The sequence below is a fragment of the Labeo rohita genome, chromosome 24 (genome assembly GCF_022985175.1).
Source record: "Labeo rohita strain BAU-BD-2019 chromosome 24, IGBB_LRoh.1.0, whole genome shotgun sequence".
NCBI lineage: Eukaryota > Metazoa > Chordata > Actinopteri > Cypriniformes > Cyprinidae > Labeo > Labeo rohita.
This window is the reverse complement of record NC_066892.1, coordinates 20,023,639-20,036,648: the sequence shown is the minus strand read 5'-3', so window position 1 is coordinate 20,036,648 and position 13,010 is coordinate 20,023,639. Positions and strand designations below refer to the sequence as shown.

The 13,010-nt window shown below is 36.6% G+C and overlaps 2 protein-coding genes across 2 annotated transcripts in view; both read right to left on the bottom strand.

Moving 5' to 3' along the window:
- The window catches only part of si:ch211-285f17.1 (sickle tail protein homolog), a 156,493-nt gene extending 150,400 nt beyond the window's left edge, over window positions 1-6,093 (bottom strand). The window contains exons 1-2 of the mRNA XM_051098851.1: window positions 6,062-6,093; window positions 5,370-5,518 (exon numbers count right to left, since the gene is read on the bottom strand). Of these exons, the coding sequence (XP_050954808.1) occupies window positions 5,370-5,518; window positions 6,062-6,078 (166 nt within the window). The 5' untranslated portion in view covers window positions 6,079-6,093. The remainder of the gene's footprint in view (window positions 1-5,369; window positions 5,519-6,061) is intronic.
- A 3,444-nt stretch (window positions 6,094-9,537) lies between these two features.
- Window positions 9,538-11,699, bottom strand: LOC127156122 (OTU domain-containing protein 1). The gene has a single exon (XM_051098859.1). It carries the CDS (start codon window positions 11,349-11,351, stop codon window positions 10,068-10,070), a length of 1,284 nt encoding a protein of 427 aa, XP_050954816.1. The 5' UTR covers window positions 11,352-11,699; the 3' UTR covers window positions 9,538-10,067.
- Window positions 11,700-13,010: the final 1,311 nt, after the last annotated feature.

Here is a 13,010-nt window from a genome sequence, read left to right as displayed (position 1 = left end):
ATCATATGGCCATGCGTGACATCTGCATCCAATTAGAGCTTTACATGAACAGGATCCTCAAACCCTCCAGTGTATCTGTCATGACCAATCAGCTAATCACAACCCTCCTCCTTAAAATAGATTTAGCAGGCATTTGGAAAAAGTCAAAAGGATGGTAAACTGTCTTTGATGAGTTGATTGACATCAACTGTCTTTGATTTCTTATTAATCATGATTTTCTAGCTTATTAAAGATGTTATGAATGATGCATTTTCTTTAACCAATGACCATGTATGTTAAAAGGCTTGGAAAGTGCTATATTATTGGAATAACTGTGACTATATCAAACATACTCTCCATTTCACACGTTCTCCTTGATCGTAGGCGAAGAGATGCAACAACTCTCAGAAAAAGGAGTGAGACCAAGGACACTTTTATGTTAGACATCCCAGCCCATTTCCAGACAGCTAAATCCTTAAAATTTTCCAGATTAAGCAATACTCTCTGAGTCTGCATAACCAGCCATGACAAGTAGAAACCTGAGTAACACACAATGCTGTAAAACTTATATCGCAGTTGCTCCTCAGTTATAAGGTTTGGCTTTAGTATACCGAACCAAATGGCACAACTCACAAACATAGATAATTTTGTGCTGTTTGAGCACAGTAAGGTTATATAAAGGGTAAACATCTGTCTCATTTCGCACACTTCTGCACTATTGCACTGTTTTTGCAGTGTAAGTAGTATGTGCTATATGTTCACACTTATAAATGGTATATCAACAAATTGTTAACACTGGATAACTTTCCTGAATTAAATGCAAGATTAAAGCTGCAGTCTGTAACTTTTTTGGGTTAAATATGATCCAAAATCTATTTTTGGGCAAGTACACAATACTGATTCACAATGGTAAGCTTGCAGTAATGTTTTCTATTTTGAGTAGTACTGGTAGGTTTTCGCGAGAAATACAAGCATGCTGCCATTCGTCTTTGTGTCATTACGCCACATTTGTAAATGTAAAGAGTCCCGGCTAGTAGGCTATATCGCATGTGAGGATGCTGCAGGTGATAGGATAATTAAACTTATCATTTTGATAGCGGATTGTAATCCATAAAGGACAATGATAATCATCAGTGACAACTAGAGATCAGTTTTCTCTTTAACATGCGTCAATGCTCCCCTCTGGGCTCTCGTAGTTCCTCCCTGTGCGTTTGCCATATTAGAGATACACAAACAACATGACAGCGAGCAGGGAAGAACTCGTTCCCAAGAAAGGCACAGTGTCATCCGTAATTTGGAATTGGTTCAGTTTTGCGGGGTGTTTGTATTCAGAAAGGTGTGGAAAACAAATAACGCGTTCTGATAAAATAACACTAAAGGGACATGGTTAACTGCTTGCTAGCAGTAGCCTATTTTATTACAGTACATACAATTTTCACTTACCACATAAATCGCATCTTGATACGCCACACCTGTGAGGTGGAGGGATTATCTCGGCAAAGGAGAAGTGCTCACTAACACAGATTTAGACAGATTTGTGAACAATATTTGAGAGAAACAGGCCTTTTGTGTATATAGAAAAAGTCTTAGATCTTTGAGTTCAGCTCATGAAAAATGGGGGCAAAAACAAAAGTGTTGCGTTTATAATTTTGGTCAGTGTATATTTTCCTCCCATCTCGTATTTATTCCCTTTAGGGTTCCGTAGAACACGTCATTTTCTTTCTGAACACAGTATTGGGATGTGATGGGATTAGTTTGTGGGGGTCTTACAAACATTTACATTTCTAGTATGATAAGAACAGGGCCCGGTGGAAAGCGATCACGGATTTAGTTGCAATGTATATTCCAAAATATATACTGCCCATATATACTGTGGAAAAGGTTGGTTTATTTCCATGCTGAAAGTAGTAGGGGGGAAAAATCGATTTAAATCGTAAATCAGATTTTTTTGTGAAAAAATCTGGATTTTTTTTTAGGCCATATCACCCAGCCCTAGAACAAAGTATAACAATAATAATAATTAGCATGGTTTGGTGTGATATAAACTAAGTGATTGGTATATTTAATCACCATTGGTAGCGTGATGCATGCATTTTTCTTAAGTTGGTCAGAACAAAAAATGTCAGACTTGTTACTTGTTCAGATGACATTTTACTGTGAAATTCCTTATTTGGATCATAGTACCAAGATGTAAAATCTGTGATTCTGAAGTACAGTGAACTTAAGTGCTTTAGCTTTAAGTGACATTATTCTTATCAGACGTCTTTCTTTATATTATATAAGACATCATACATTTCGATAGGTTGTACAGTATCTTTAAACATACATTCTGATGTTCATTTCTGTTTATTTTGTGCTATAACTTGTATTAAACTGGAAGAGACTAGCTCTCTGCACTGCTGTTTGCACTGAAGTGGATTATAGGCTCTAAAATTGGTTGTGAAGTGGGCATAACAATTACTGAAACTTGAGTTAAATTAAATGCTTTGTCAGCAAACATTGTACGCTATCTGTTGGAATCACTGAAATGAATGTAGGTAGGTCATAATAGTGCAGGGATGTTTTTCCTGAACAACAATATAATTTGCTGCTTAACAATCGTAGTACAATGCATTGTTGGAGAAACTAGCTAGCTAGTCATGACTGTTTTTCAAAAACATAACAACTTTGTCACACCAATTTTGTCCATCATTTGAACGACATTGGTTAGAACTTTCATTAATGTTAAACAACCCTGACAGCACACATACATCATGGAGACATCTATTTAACATCTGCATTTACATCTAGAAAACATATTTTTTAAAGTGTTTGCTCATCTGCAATACATCTATAGAATGTTTCCTATCAGATGTCAAACAGACGTCTATTAGATGTCTGTAAGATGTTCATGATTTCTTACAGATGTCTGTCAGATATTTGTACACAGCAGATGCTTTCCAGATCAAGTGATCTTTAACAGACATCTTGCAGACGTACGTGTGCTATCTGGGAAGTGGTGGAATAATAAATAATGGTAATGAAATATTTAGAAATCAGTTAATGTCAGATTATTGCTGTAAACTTTTTGCGAATGTTCGTTGGAATTGTGAATTTAGAAAACACAAATCATTGAACTATGTTGGTAATGATGAAACATGCGAATCATAGTTGGCTAACTATGCTTTTGGGAAACGCACCTCAGGTTGGCTACCAAGCTAAAGCTAACAGCAACCAAACTTTCCCTTGAACAAAAAAAAAAAAAAAAAAAAAAAAAAAAATGAAATAAATAACATAAAAGATTTTTTGTTGTTGTTGCAATGTTAGCATTTCATTTGAGCCAATACAAACATTTTACATTTTATACAAGATGGTCAAGTACATATAGTAGGCTACTTATCAATACTAGATGGTTGAGTACACAGAGTTTAATACATAATTTAAGAGATAATTTAAGTCTAAAGTTCTCTTCAGCATCTAAAAGGCTCACAACCTTCAATGACCCACTTCACTCTCTTGATGTATGTTTTCCAAACAGCCTCTTCTATCTGAGCAGCACTGCAGTCCTGACAAACACTTCCTGTCTTTAAGATTGTGTATCAATGGAAGCAATCCAAACAGTGAAACCTTACGACACACTGGATTTTACTAAGTGGAGCCTGCAGTCCTCCAGTAGTCTTGAATACTCTGGTACTTCTCAGATGGGTGGGTGGAGGGATTTTTTTCTCTGCTTTGCACTCAGAGAGAAAGTGAAAGAGAGAGAATGAGCAAGAACTTTTTTAATATTACAGCTCTCTGGCTGTTATATTGCTCCTTTTTTATATCTTTTTCCACTACCTCCACTCTCTCGTCACGTCTGAAAGTCCAGGAGGCATTCAGTTGTAGTGTACAGGACTCATCAAAGCCATTCAAAGTCATTTCACATGTTCTGATTAGAAATAGTCAGGAAGCAAACAGACAGAGCACAGTGAAAGAGCTCTTCCAAGATTCTTTAGGTCACTAAGGGATAGTTTGAATTTATGCAATGCCCTCAATTCCTGACATTTTTACACACAAGATCATAAATCAGATGCCTAAATCTAAATTTTTAGCTAGTAACTTTTCAAAGTAATATTTGAAAGGAATGTTCTGAAAATCCTAAAGGAATGAACAGGATTGCTAATGAAATCTCTATCATAATTTGGAACCACTTTGAATAGATCAAATAGAAATCTGCGAAGACTCAAATAAGAACTGGATGAATTTAAGTTCTATAAAATTAACCAAATAGATAAATAAATTGGTTAATTAATGGTTAATCAAATTAACTTAGAGAACTGGCTTCAAGTGATAAAAGGAATCATTTGTTTGACTAGTACTACTTTAGCCATGACATTTAACCAAGAACAGCATTTTATACGTACACACATACCAAGGTTGTTTCTCTCCGTTATAATGTCACAGACAAATGCCTTGCATTAGAGCAGAAATTACAACAGCAGAAAATGTAGCAACACAAGCAAGAATGACTTAAATGATCACTCAGGGTTTTAAAGGTTATAAGACCGTGATGAGATATGAAACAGCTGTTCTTGTTCAAGTTTTCTGATAAGATTCATTCAGCAGTAAGCCACCACTGTCACCGGAAGCATACATCAGCAAAGATAAAATCAGTAGGGGAGAGTTGGGTAAGATGTGTCAGTGGATAAGTTGTGTCACCCCTTAATCTAGCAAACTACAAACTAGCCAAACACTGCAAAAAAGCATGCATTTGTAAAATAATGAAGCATTTTAGATGTTGGTGGGGTAAAGTGTGCCAGATGCTTCATGGCTGTGCAATTGGTTCAGCTAACAGATAGTAATACTGAACTTTGCCTTCAAATTCAGGAAGTTCAAATACAGAAGAAAAATAGAATCAAAGATTCTAAATGTTAAAGGTTATCCTAACTGATTTATAAAAATGCAAAAATGTGGCAAAATACAACTTTGGAATGGGAAATATGAAAGTTCATATTTTTATATACATCATTCTCCAGTACTTCCCTTGACATGACACAGTTTACCCCTAGCGTGGGGCAAGTTGTGCCAGGGGACCTCTTATTTAAAAAAAAATAAAAAATCTTAATTGTATTGCCATTTATATATATATGTTTGATTCATAACAATGCATGCTGCTAACAATAATATCCATTTATTACAACTTAGTTGAAAAGTGGCACAGTTTACCCCACTCTCCTCTAAACTTCAAACTCTGAGGCTGTGCGTCAAAACCAAGCGTGCTTCCTATCTAGACTGTCTTTTGGGCATCACATGCGTGTTCAAAGTGTTAGTATGCTCGCTCGGCGTCTCCGATGCCCCCAAATACTATCTAGATAGGCAGCATACTTCGTTTTGAGGCACAGCCGGAGAAATCAGAAACTCCGAAATCTTACTGCTAATTTTCGGGCTGGCTTTGCGCTCGTTGGTACAAGGAAGATCCGCGAACTGGACCCGGTGTCCGGACATCTTCTGCACCTCTCCAGTCTGCTCGACCCTGGCCAGAAATCCGCAAAACTTTCGCTTATTTCCCGCTTCCGTCTGGCTGAAAACACATGGAGCTCTGAGTCGGTATATGCGCTATGGATGTATGACCAAAGGACACAAACTCCTTCATGAGAGAGGAGAGAGACAGAGGGAGGGTGAGAGAGAAAGCGAGGGGGTTTTCTGCCCAAAAAGTAAATAAATAAATAAGAAAGGAACTTAAAGTCCACATGACTGCAGAATTACGTCATTCCAATTTAAAGCCGAATGTTCTGTATAAGATCGATTTTGCTGCGTAATCTATTTATGCATATTTTGCCACATTTAAAACAATGTGGTTTCATCTACAAAATCAATAAGCTATGATAGTCTTATATTATATAAGCAATAACCATTGACGTTTAGGCTACCTGACAAAATGTCATAGTGCTTGACCTTTCGCAGTACAGATGCAGAATGCACAAACTGACCAACTGTTTACTTCGTTAACGTTTATTAGACTCCTACACGACATAAAAACTATTAAAAACAGTGGGTTGATAAGTTGGACTAACTGGTAAGTATAAACTATCATATGATAAAACATGCTCCATCTTACACATACACTGTGTCATGTGTCATACACTCGAGGTTTATTCATGCGTCCTGTCGCATGATCCAAACGATGCACTATGGTCTGCATAAAAGCTGCATGATTTCTGAGGCACTAATCTAACATAGAGCGCCCTGGCCATCTAGTGTCTGACACAGGAACTACCACAAAATCTCTGAATATAGATAATACCTCAGAAATAGCCTATTAGGGAAGCGAAGGATGCGATTCTTTCATTGGTAAAATATGTAGTCGCACCTTATGCTGTCCTTTTATAGTTTTATAGATAAATCAACACTCTGAAACTGAAACGGAAACCATTAAAAGCATTTTCGTTCCTAAGATAAAATATTTTATTGATAATATCGTTACAATAACGATAGAAACTGAAAATGTATAAAAGCTATATTGACATATTATTAAAAAAATAATAATAATAATAAAAAGCTTGACCTAAGATTAAAATGGAAAATGGAAAAACGAATTCAGAATATTTAAATAATAATAAAATAAAAATCCCAGTGATAATGTTATACCAAATTAAATCCAAAATAATACTGGTGCATAAGTGATGAATATATCTGAAATTGTCTTTAAAAAGAGACAGAGAGAGAGAGAGAGAGAGAGATTTGGATTTGACCAGTTATTTTGTGACGTGCAGGCCACATGAGGCAATATTATGATCTTAACTCAATATTATAATTCAATTTTATAATAGTGCCTCTGTGTTCTTGCCTACTGACAGAAAGTCATATGAACAGCTAAGCTTCATCTGTTGTAATACTAGATTGTACTGTCCTGTACACAACAGCAAAGAGTAATCCATCTATTCAAGGAAAGAACATCGAAGATCCCCAACTCCAGACCCCTTTAGAGTAGCCACTTTAAATAGAGATAAACACACTGAGGTCAGTCTTCAGAGTAGTCTATGAGAGCATACGCTCATAAGAAATACTGGCATGAGATCACTTTCTCCTCTCATTCCTACATGTTTATGTAATTTTTTTTTTTACAATCTGGGTGCCGTGTCTGTAAAGGTTAATATTTGTGTAAAAGCCATGTTCTGGGAATAATAATAAAAAAAAAACTTCTTAAAGACTTTAACAGATGTTACAAACAGATGTCCAACCTTCTTTTTGTTGCTAATACTCTACTGTATATATTGGGATATGACTGGGCGTTCAAATCATTTTTAAAAATCTATCATTTACTCACCCTCATATTACAAACCTGTATGAAAGTTTTCTGTGTAACACAACAGAAGATATTTTGAAAAATTGTTGTTTTTGGTCCACAACACTGGACCCCAACTTTCACTATATAGACAAGGGGTTCTCAACTCTGGCTTGCAAGTTTCCACTTTCCTGCAAAGCTCAGCTCCAACCCTAATGAAACACACTTTAACAAGCTCATCAATGTCTTCAGGATCACTAGAAAGCCACAGGCAGGTGTGTTTCATTAGGGTTGGAGCTAAACTCTGTATTAAAAACACCGGTATAGACAGAAATGTTCTTCAGATTTTTACATTTTGTGTTCCATAGAAGATTTAAAGTCATAATGTTGAGTCCAAGTCCACCTTGTCGAATTCACGTCAAGTTCAAGTCCGGAATGTGTCCAAGTTAATTCATAATTGCAGTCCTAGTTCAAGTTCAAGTCCAATATATATTGGAAAGGGACCTAATTGGAATTCGTCCAAAGCCAGAGTTGGAAATGTCTTGAATAAAATTTATCTTGTTCAAAAAAAAAAAAAAAGTATGTATGCAAATTGTATAATATCCAAGGAACACATTTCTAGTAATTTTTCTGTTAATTCTCATATTTTATTTTCAGTTTTGGAATTTTTGTCTGCTCCCCAAATTTGTCTCTACCAAAACACAGTAATATATAATTTAATTAGAAGGGTTATATTGGCCTATTAAGATTTTGCCTACTACATTGTAAATCAGGAGGTAAAATCAATAACATTTTATTGTAACAACATTTCAAGTGTAATTTATGAGATTTGTTGTATTTTGAATCCAGTTTTTCTTTGTAAAAGGCCAAAAGTTGATCATACTGATTTCAAAGTTAAGGATTCATTAGTTTGAATATACATTAAACCAACAACTATCGTAACATCTTAGTTGATAATTCTGTATACTTTATTTTTGACAGAACATCCAATGTTTCGGTAGTGACTGCACATTTTCGGTAGCAACCAAATCACATTGCAGAATTTTAACTTGCGTACTAAAACAGTAATAAAACATACTAACATACAAAAAAAATTGCATAACTGTACTAAAATTTGGTTTCCTTCCCCCAAATATGAGGATTATGTGTTCCCTTTTGGACTTACAACATACACTGTTTCGGTAATGACATGAAAATGCAGGACATATTGGAACTTCACTTTTTAAAAGAATCAAAAAGATACTTAAACAACAATGGAAAAGAATACAAAAAAAAAAAAAAATCAATTTCAATATCATTTTCGTAAGTGAAAATTTAGGGGTTAGGGTTAGGGACAGTCACATCCCAATTGAAAATACACAATAAAGTATGATTTTATATATATTATAAAAATATAACATTTTATTGTGGGTTTCAATAGATAATAGAAGGATCTTCGTAAACATCTAAGATTAGAATACTTAAATGTGTTTTTTGGTTGTAGGACAGCAGTTTGGACCAGTCTTGTAGAATGGCTCAAATATATTTAGTTTAAAATTGAAGCGCTAAAATAACAAAGTAAATACGGGGAAACACACACACAACAAAATAGTTAAAACCTAACCAAAAAAAAAAACAATTAAAAATTACTATTTTTTTTTTTTTTCTAATGTGGTGCAATTGGGCTTTCATAATCATCATTTTAGAATAATAGTATTTTTTTTAAATCATAATTATGACAAAAAGTCATAACTATGAGCTAAAAAGTAAATTGAGATTAAAATGTGAGATTAAAAAGTTGTGTGCTGTGACGAAGTCACAATTATGAGATAAAATGTCATAAAAAACTGAAATTATGACAGTTGAAATCAAGATAAAAAGTAGAAATTATCTTGAAGATGAAATTATAACATAAAAATGTAAATTAAAAAAAAAGTCAAAATATGAGATAAAAGATTTTTTTATCATAATTTTATTTATCATAATTAAGTTTCTCATACTTTAAACCTTTTATCTCCTAATTATGACTTAGTATCTCATCATTTCTATATCATAATTATGGCTTATAATGACAAATATAATTTACTAAAGCATTTTTTTCTAATGTGGTGCAACTGGGCTTTCATAATCATCATCTTAAAAATAAATATTTTTTTTTAACTCATAATTACGACAGTTAAAAAGTTCAAATATGACATACTAAGTTATGAGATTATGAGATTAAAAAAATTTAATTGAGTCACAATTATGAGATAAAATGTCATAATGATTTTCAAAGTTAAAATATAAAATCCATTCAAAAACTTTAATAGTATATCATTAACAGTAAAATAAAGCTGCTTCAAAAGAATTTATTCAAAAATACATATTTGCAAAATAGTTTTCAGGCACTTGAACATGAAAGAACCATCAGTTTAGAATATATAACACAACAGTGCAGGTAATGGACTGAAAAGAAAAAAAAAACATTCACACATAAACATTAACAAGAACTGCTGGAAATGTTTGTATAAGTGCGACATATTCCATTTAGGTGAATGAACAGTTCTACCCAACAGATTACATAACTACATACAAGAAAAAAATATACATACAAGACTTAAAAATTGTGTAGACAAACATGCAATCGAGGCTAAGAAACATTCGCTCAGATCCAAACAGTCCTTATTTTACATATCGCACCACAAATCATCTTGTGCACTGCACTTCAACACATTTTTGGAAAAAAATGAAGACACACAAAGATAGAAATGTAATAAATTAAGGCAATATTTAATCACGCGAGGAATCAAAGTGCAATCTATTTGGAAACATCAGAATGAGTTACAGTATTCCCAGGTACATTCTCCAATTGAGTCTCTCGGTTTTAGTGCAGGCCGTTCTGCTCAATGTACATTTTGGAAAGGGACGCCGCCATGGATTTGGCCAACTCCTCGTCCCTCTTACGCTGTACCTGGGTGTGACGGCACCAGTCATCATACTCCGGGTTGGGCTGGCAGCTGTCCAGCAGCACATCATAATGACCGTTACTGAGCCAGCTCAACCATATAGCCGGTTTAGACAAGTCCTCTTCACCAAGGTAGTGCACCATGGTTGACACCGTTGGGCTTTCCACGCTACCCCCAGTGGTCAAGTAGATATTCACATTCAGCATCTGACTCATGGCCAGCAGCTCCGGATAGCCAGCCCATGCACCGTCCTGCGCCGCATTGATCAGAAACTCCCCGACGTCACCTTCTATTATGGGGTTGTACTCCTCAAGGTGGTCGGCAATGTGGTGCATGGTCTGCTCTCGCAGCTCCTTGTGCATTGACTGGTCTCCATAAGCTGCCTTGGAAATGGCCCGGTATAGGCAGTTCCCATCTGGGATGATGTGAAAGCGGTACTTCTGCCTGTCGTGGAGGTATTTGTTCTGTTTCTCCACTTCGGCCAGGTAACGGGTTACCTTGTTGTCGACGTCGCTTTTGCTAGGTGTTGCAGCGGGCTCCTGAAGGATGTGCAGCTCGAAGACCGGATTATCATCTTCAACACTTTCCTGCCTTTCTGGGTCTTTAAGACTTTCAGATGAGGGTTTTTGAACAGTTCCAAAAGTTCTGGAGGGTGTGGCATCGTTTTGCAAACATGGCTCGAGTCTCCTCTCACAAACTCTGTAACTGTCATCATCAAAAAACCTGTCGTAGTGAATTGAGTTTTTCTCACTTATCTCATCGTTGTCATCCTCAAAACCGTCTCTTCTGGGATCTAAATCAGAGGGGTGATGATCATCTCCGTTGACTGCGTAAGAAACTCGGTTGTAGTGCGTCTCCTGAGGTCTACGGTTTGTGCGTGGCTCCTTCACGATGTGTATGGGCACAGATCTCTCCACACCATCCGGTCGCGTAATGATAATCTCCGCGGTTGAAGTGTAGAAAACCGGCCTCATCGAGGTGGCTTCATAACATGAAAAAGCAGGCATGTTCGCGTCAGTCTGCTCCCCTCGAGACAAATATTCCGAGTGTGCTTCTGTGGCGCTTCCGTTAACGGCGTTTCCGACCACCTCCAAAGAGCTGGAACTTCTCGCTGTTGCGTTATTGGCGACACTGCTGAGAGTTACGGAAACTTTTCGAGAGGAGCCGGGGTAGTGTGTTAACGCGCTGCTGTACAAGTGCATTTTCAACGTCCTCCCTTTATACAATACGTCTTTGGCCTCGTTGTTACCGAGTGATGACAACACAGTCCAAAAATACTCTCTGTCATCAATAGCAGTGAATGTGTAGGGCGCGTTTCCATGGATCCTTGTTCCCCGCTGCTACAGAGTTTTCTTGCGTCAGCCCCAAAGCAACCCTAATTTTAGCCAGAGCACTGGTAACCGGACCCCCCGGTCTCTGACACACCGCCCGAGCCGAGGAGACGACCCGCAGCTCGCGGGAATGCGAAAGATGTGATGTGTCACTGGGACTCTCGGCGTTTCTCTCGCTTCTGTCCGTGTTTACGCTAGCGCGCGCGCGTCAGGGCGGCGTCGCCAGAATGGAATGCGTGCAGTTTGCCAAGAGGCCGCGGGTTCCCATACAGCTCTGCGGACCACACTGCTTCAACAGCGAGGAAGTCCCGCCTCACACAAAACTTCATTGGTCCTACTTTATCAAGAAGAGTTGGCTATAAATCGCCTTAAGCATATTAAAGACTTTTCTAGGAAATTTACGTCAGGTCGACGCGACGTCAAAACAAAGCTTCAATCCACTAAGTTTCTTTTTTTCATAAAAGACAGGCAAATGATTAGCACGTTGTAGCCTTCATCTCTTGTTTTCCCTTATATGGCTTTAAACTCCCATTTGAAACTAAGAGTTCCAGAATTGTGAACATTTTGCTACACACACATAATCCACTAATCTCTGAGTTCTTGAACTTTCTGACTCATGACCTCATCTCTCATGACATCATATTCTGCAAGGGGAGTCTCAACACCCCATTACTGCACCTGTTCTGTGAGTTAGTCATTAGTGGTTCATCTATCTATCTATCTATCTATCTATCTAAAAAGATGATAAGTTACAGAGGAAATGATGTCACTGGGCAGATTGAACTGAAGGTCACTTGAAACGACATGAGTTTTAAATAGCTTCCACATAACTCTTATACATAGTTCCACTGTGTTCTCAGTTTCACCATAATGACGTCTCCATAAACTGAACTGGAAGTAGATATGGCTGTAAATGTTTGTGTTACTGCAAGGGAACATATCTTATGTCCTACTAAATCTTCTAAAAGAGATCACTAGACGTAGAGTCTATGTATAGTGCATAGAGTTTTAATGCATGTAGTCTAAGTGAACAAAAATAACTTTTAGGTACTTTTATTTTTATTTATTTTTATCTGTTTGTTTGTTTATGAGTTCTTCATTTCACTTTTAATAAAAAATGTATCAAATTACTATTTTATCTGGGGAAAAAATATGAAGACGCGTTTTTACCTTTTACCAATAGGTGGTAGCCAAATGCTTTTCCGACGCTTTTGTGTAAAACGTCTGCATTTAACGCGATGTAACACCAGGGGGAGCTATTGGTCTCTGTTTACTGGATAACAGCAACACGCCTTTATGACTGCGATAAGTGTTACACAATCTGAAGTGAGCTGTCTCAGGCTTATGAAAAATCATGAATCATCACGTTTTCTTACGTGCATAGCAGAGCCAGTCAACATAAAGACATTACCTCATCGAGTTTTAATTATTTCCTTTTTCAAGTTAAGTTTTTCGTTATAATAATATGCGATTGCTGTAGAAATGGGTTATTGTTTACGCGTGTGTAGTCAAAATAACCTGTGCTCTTAT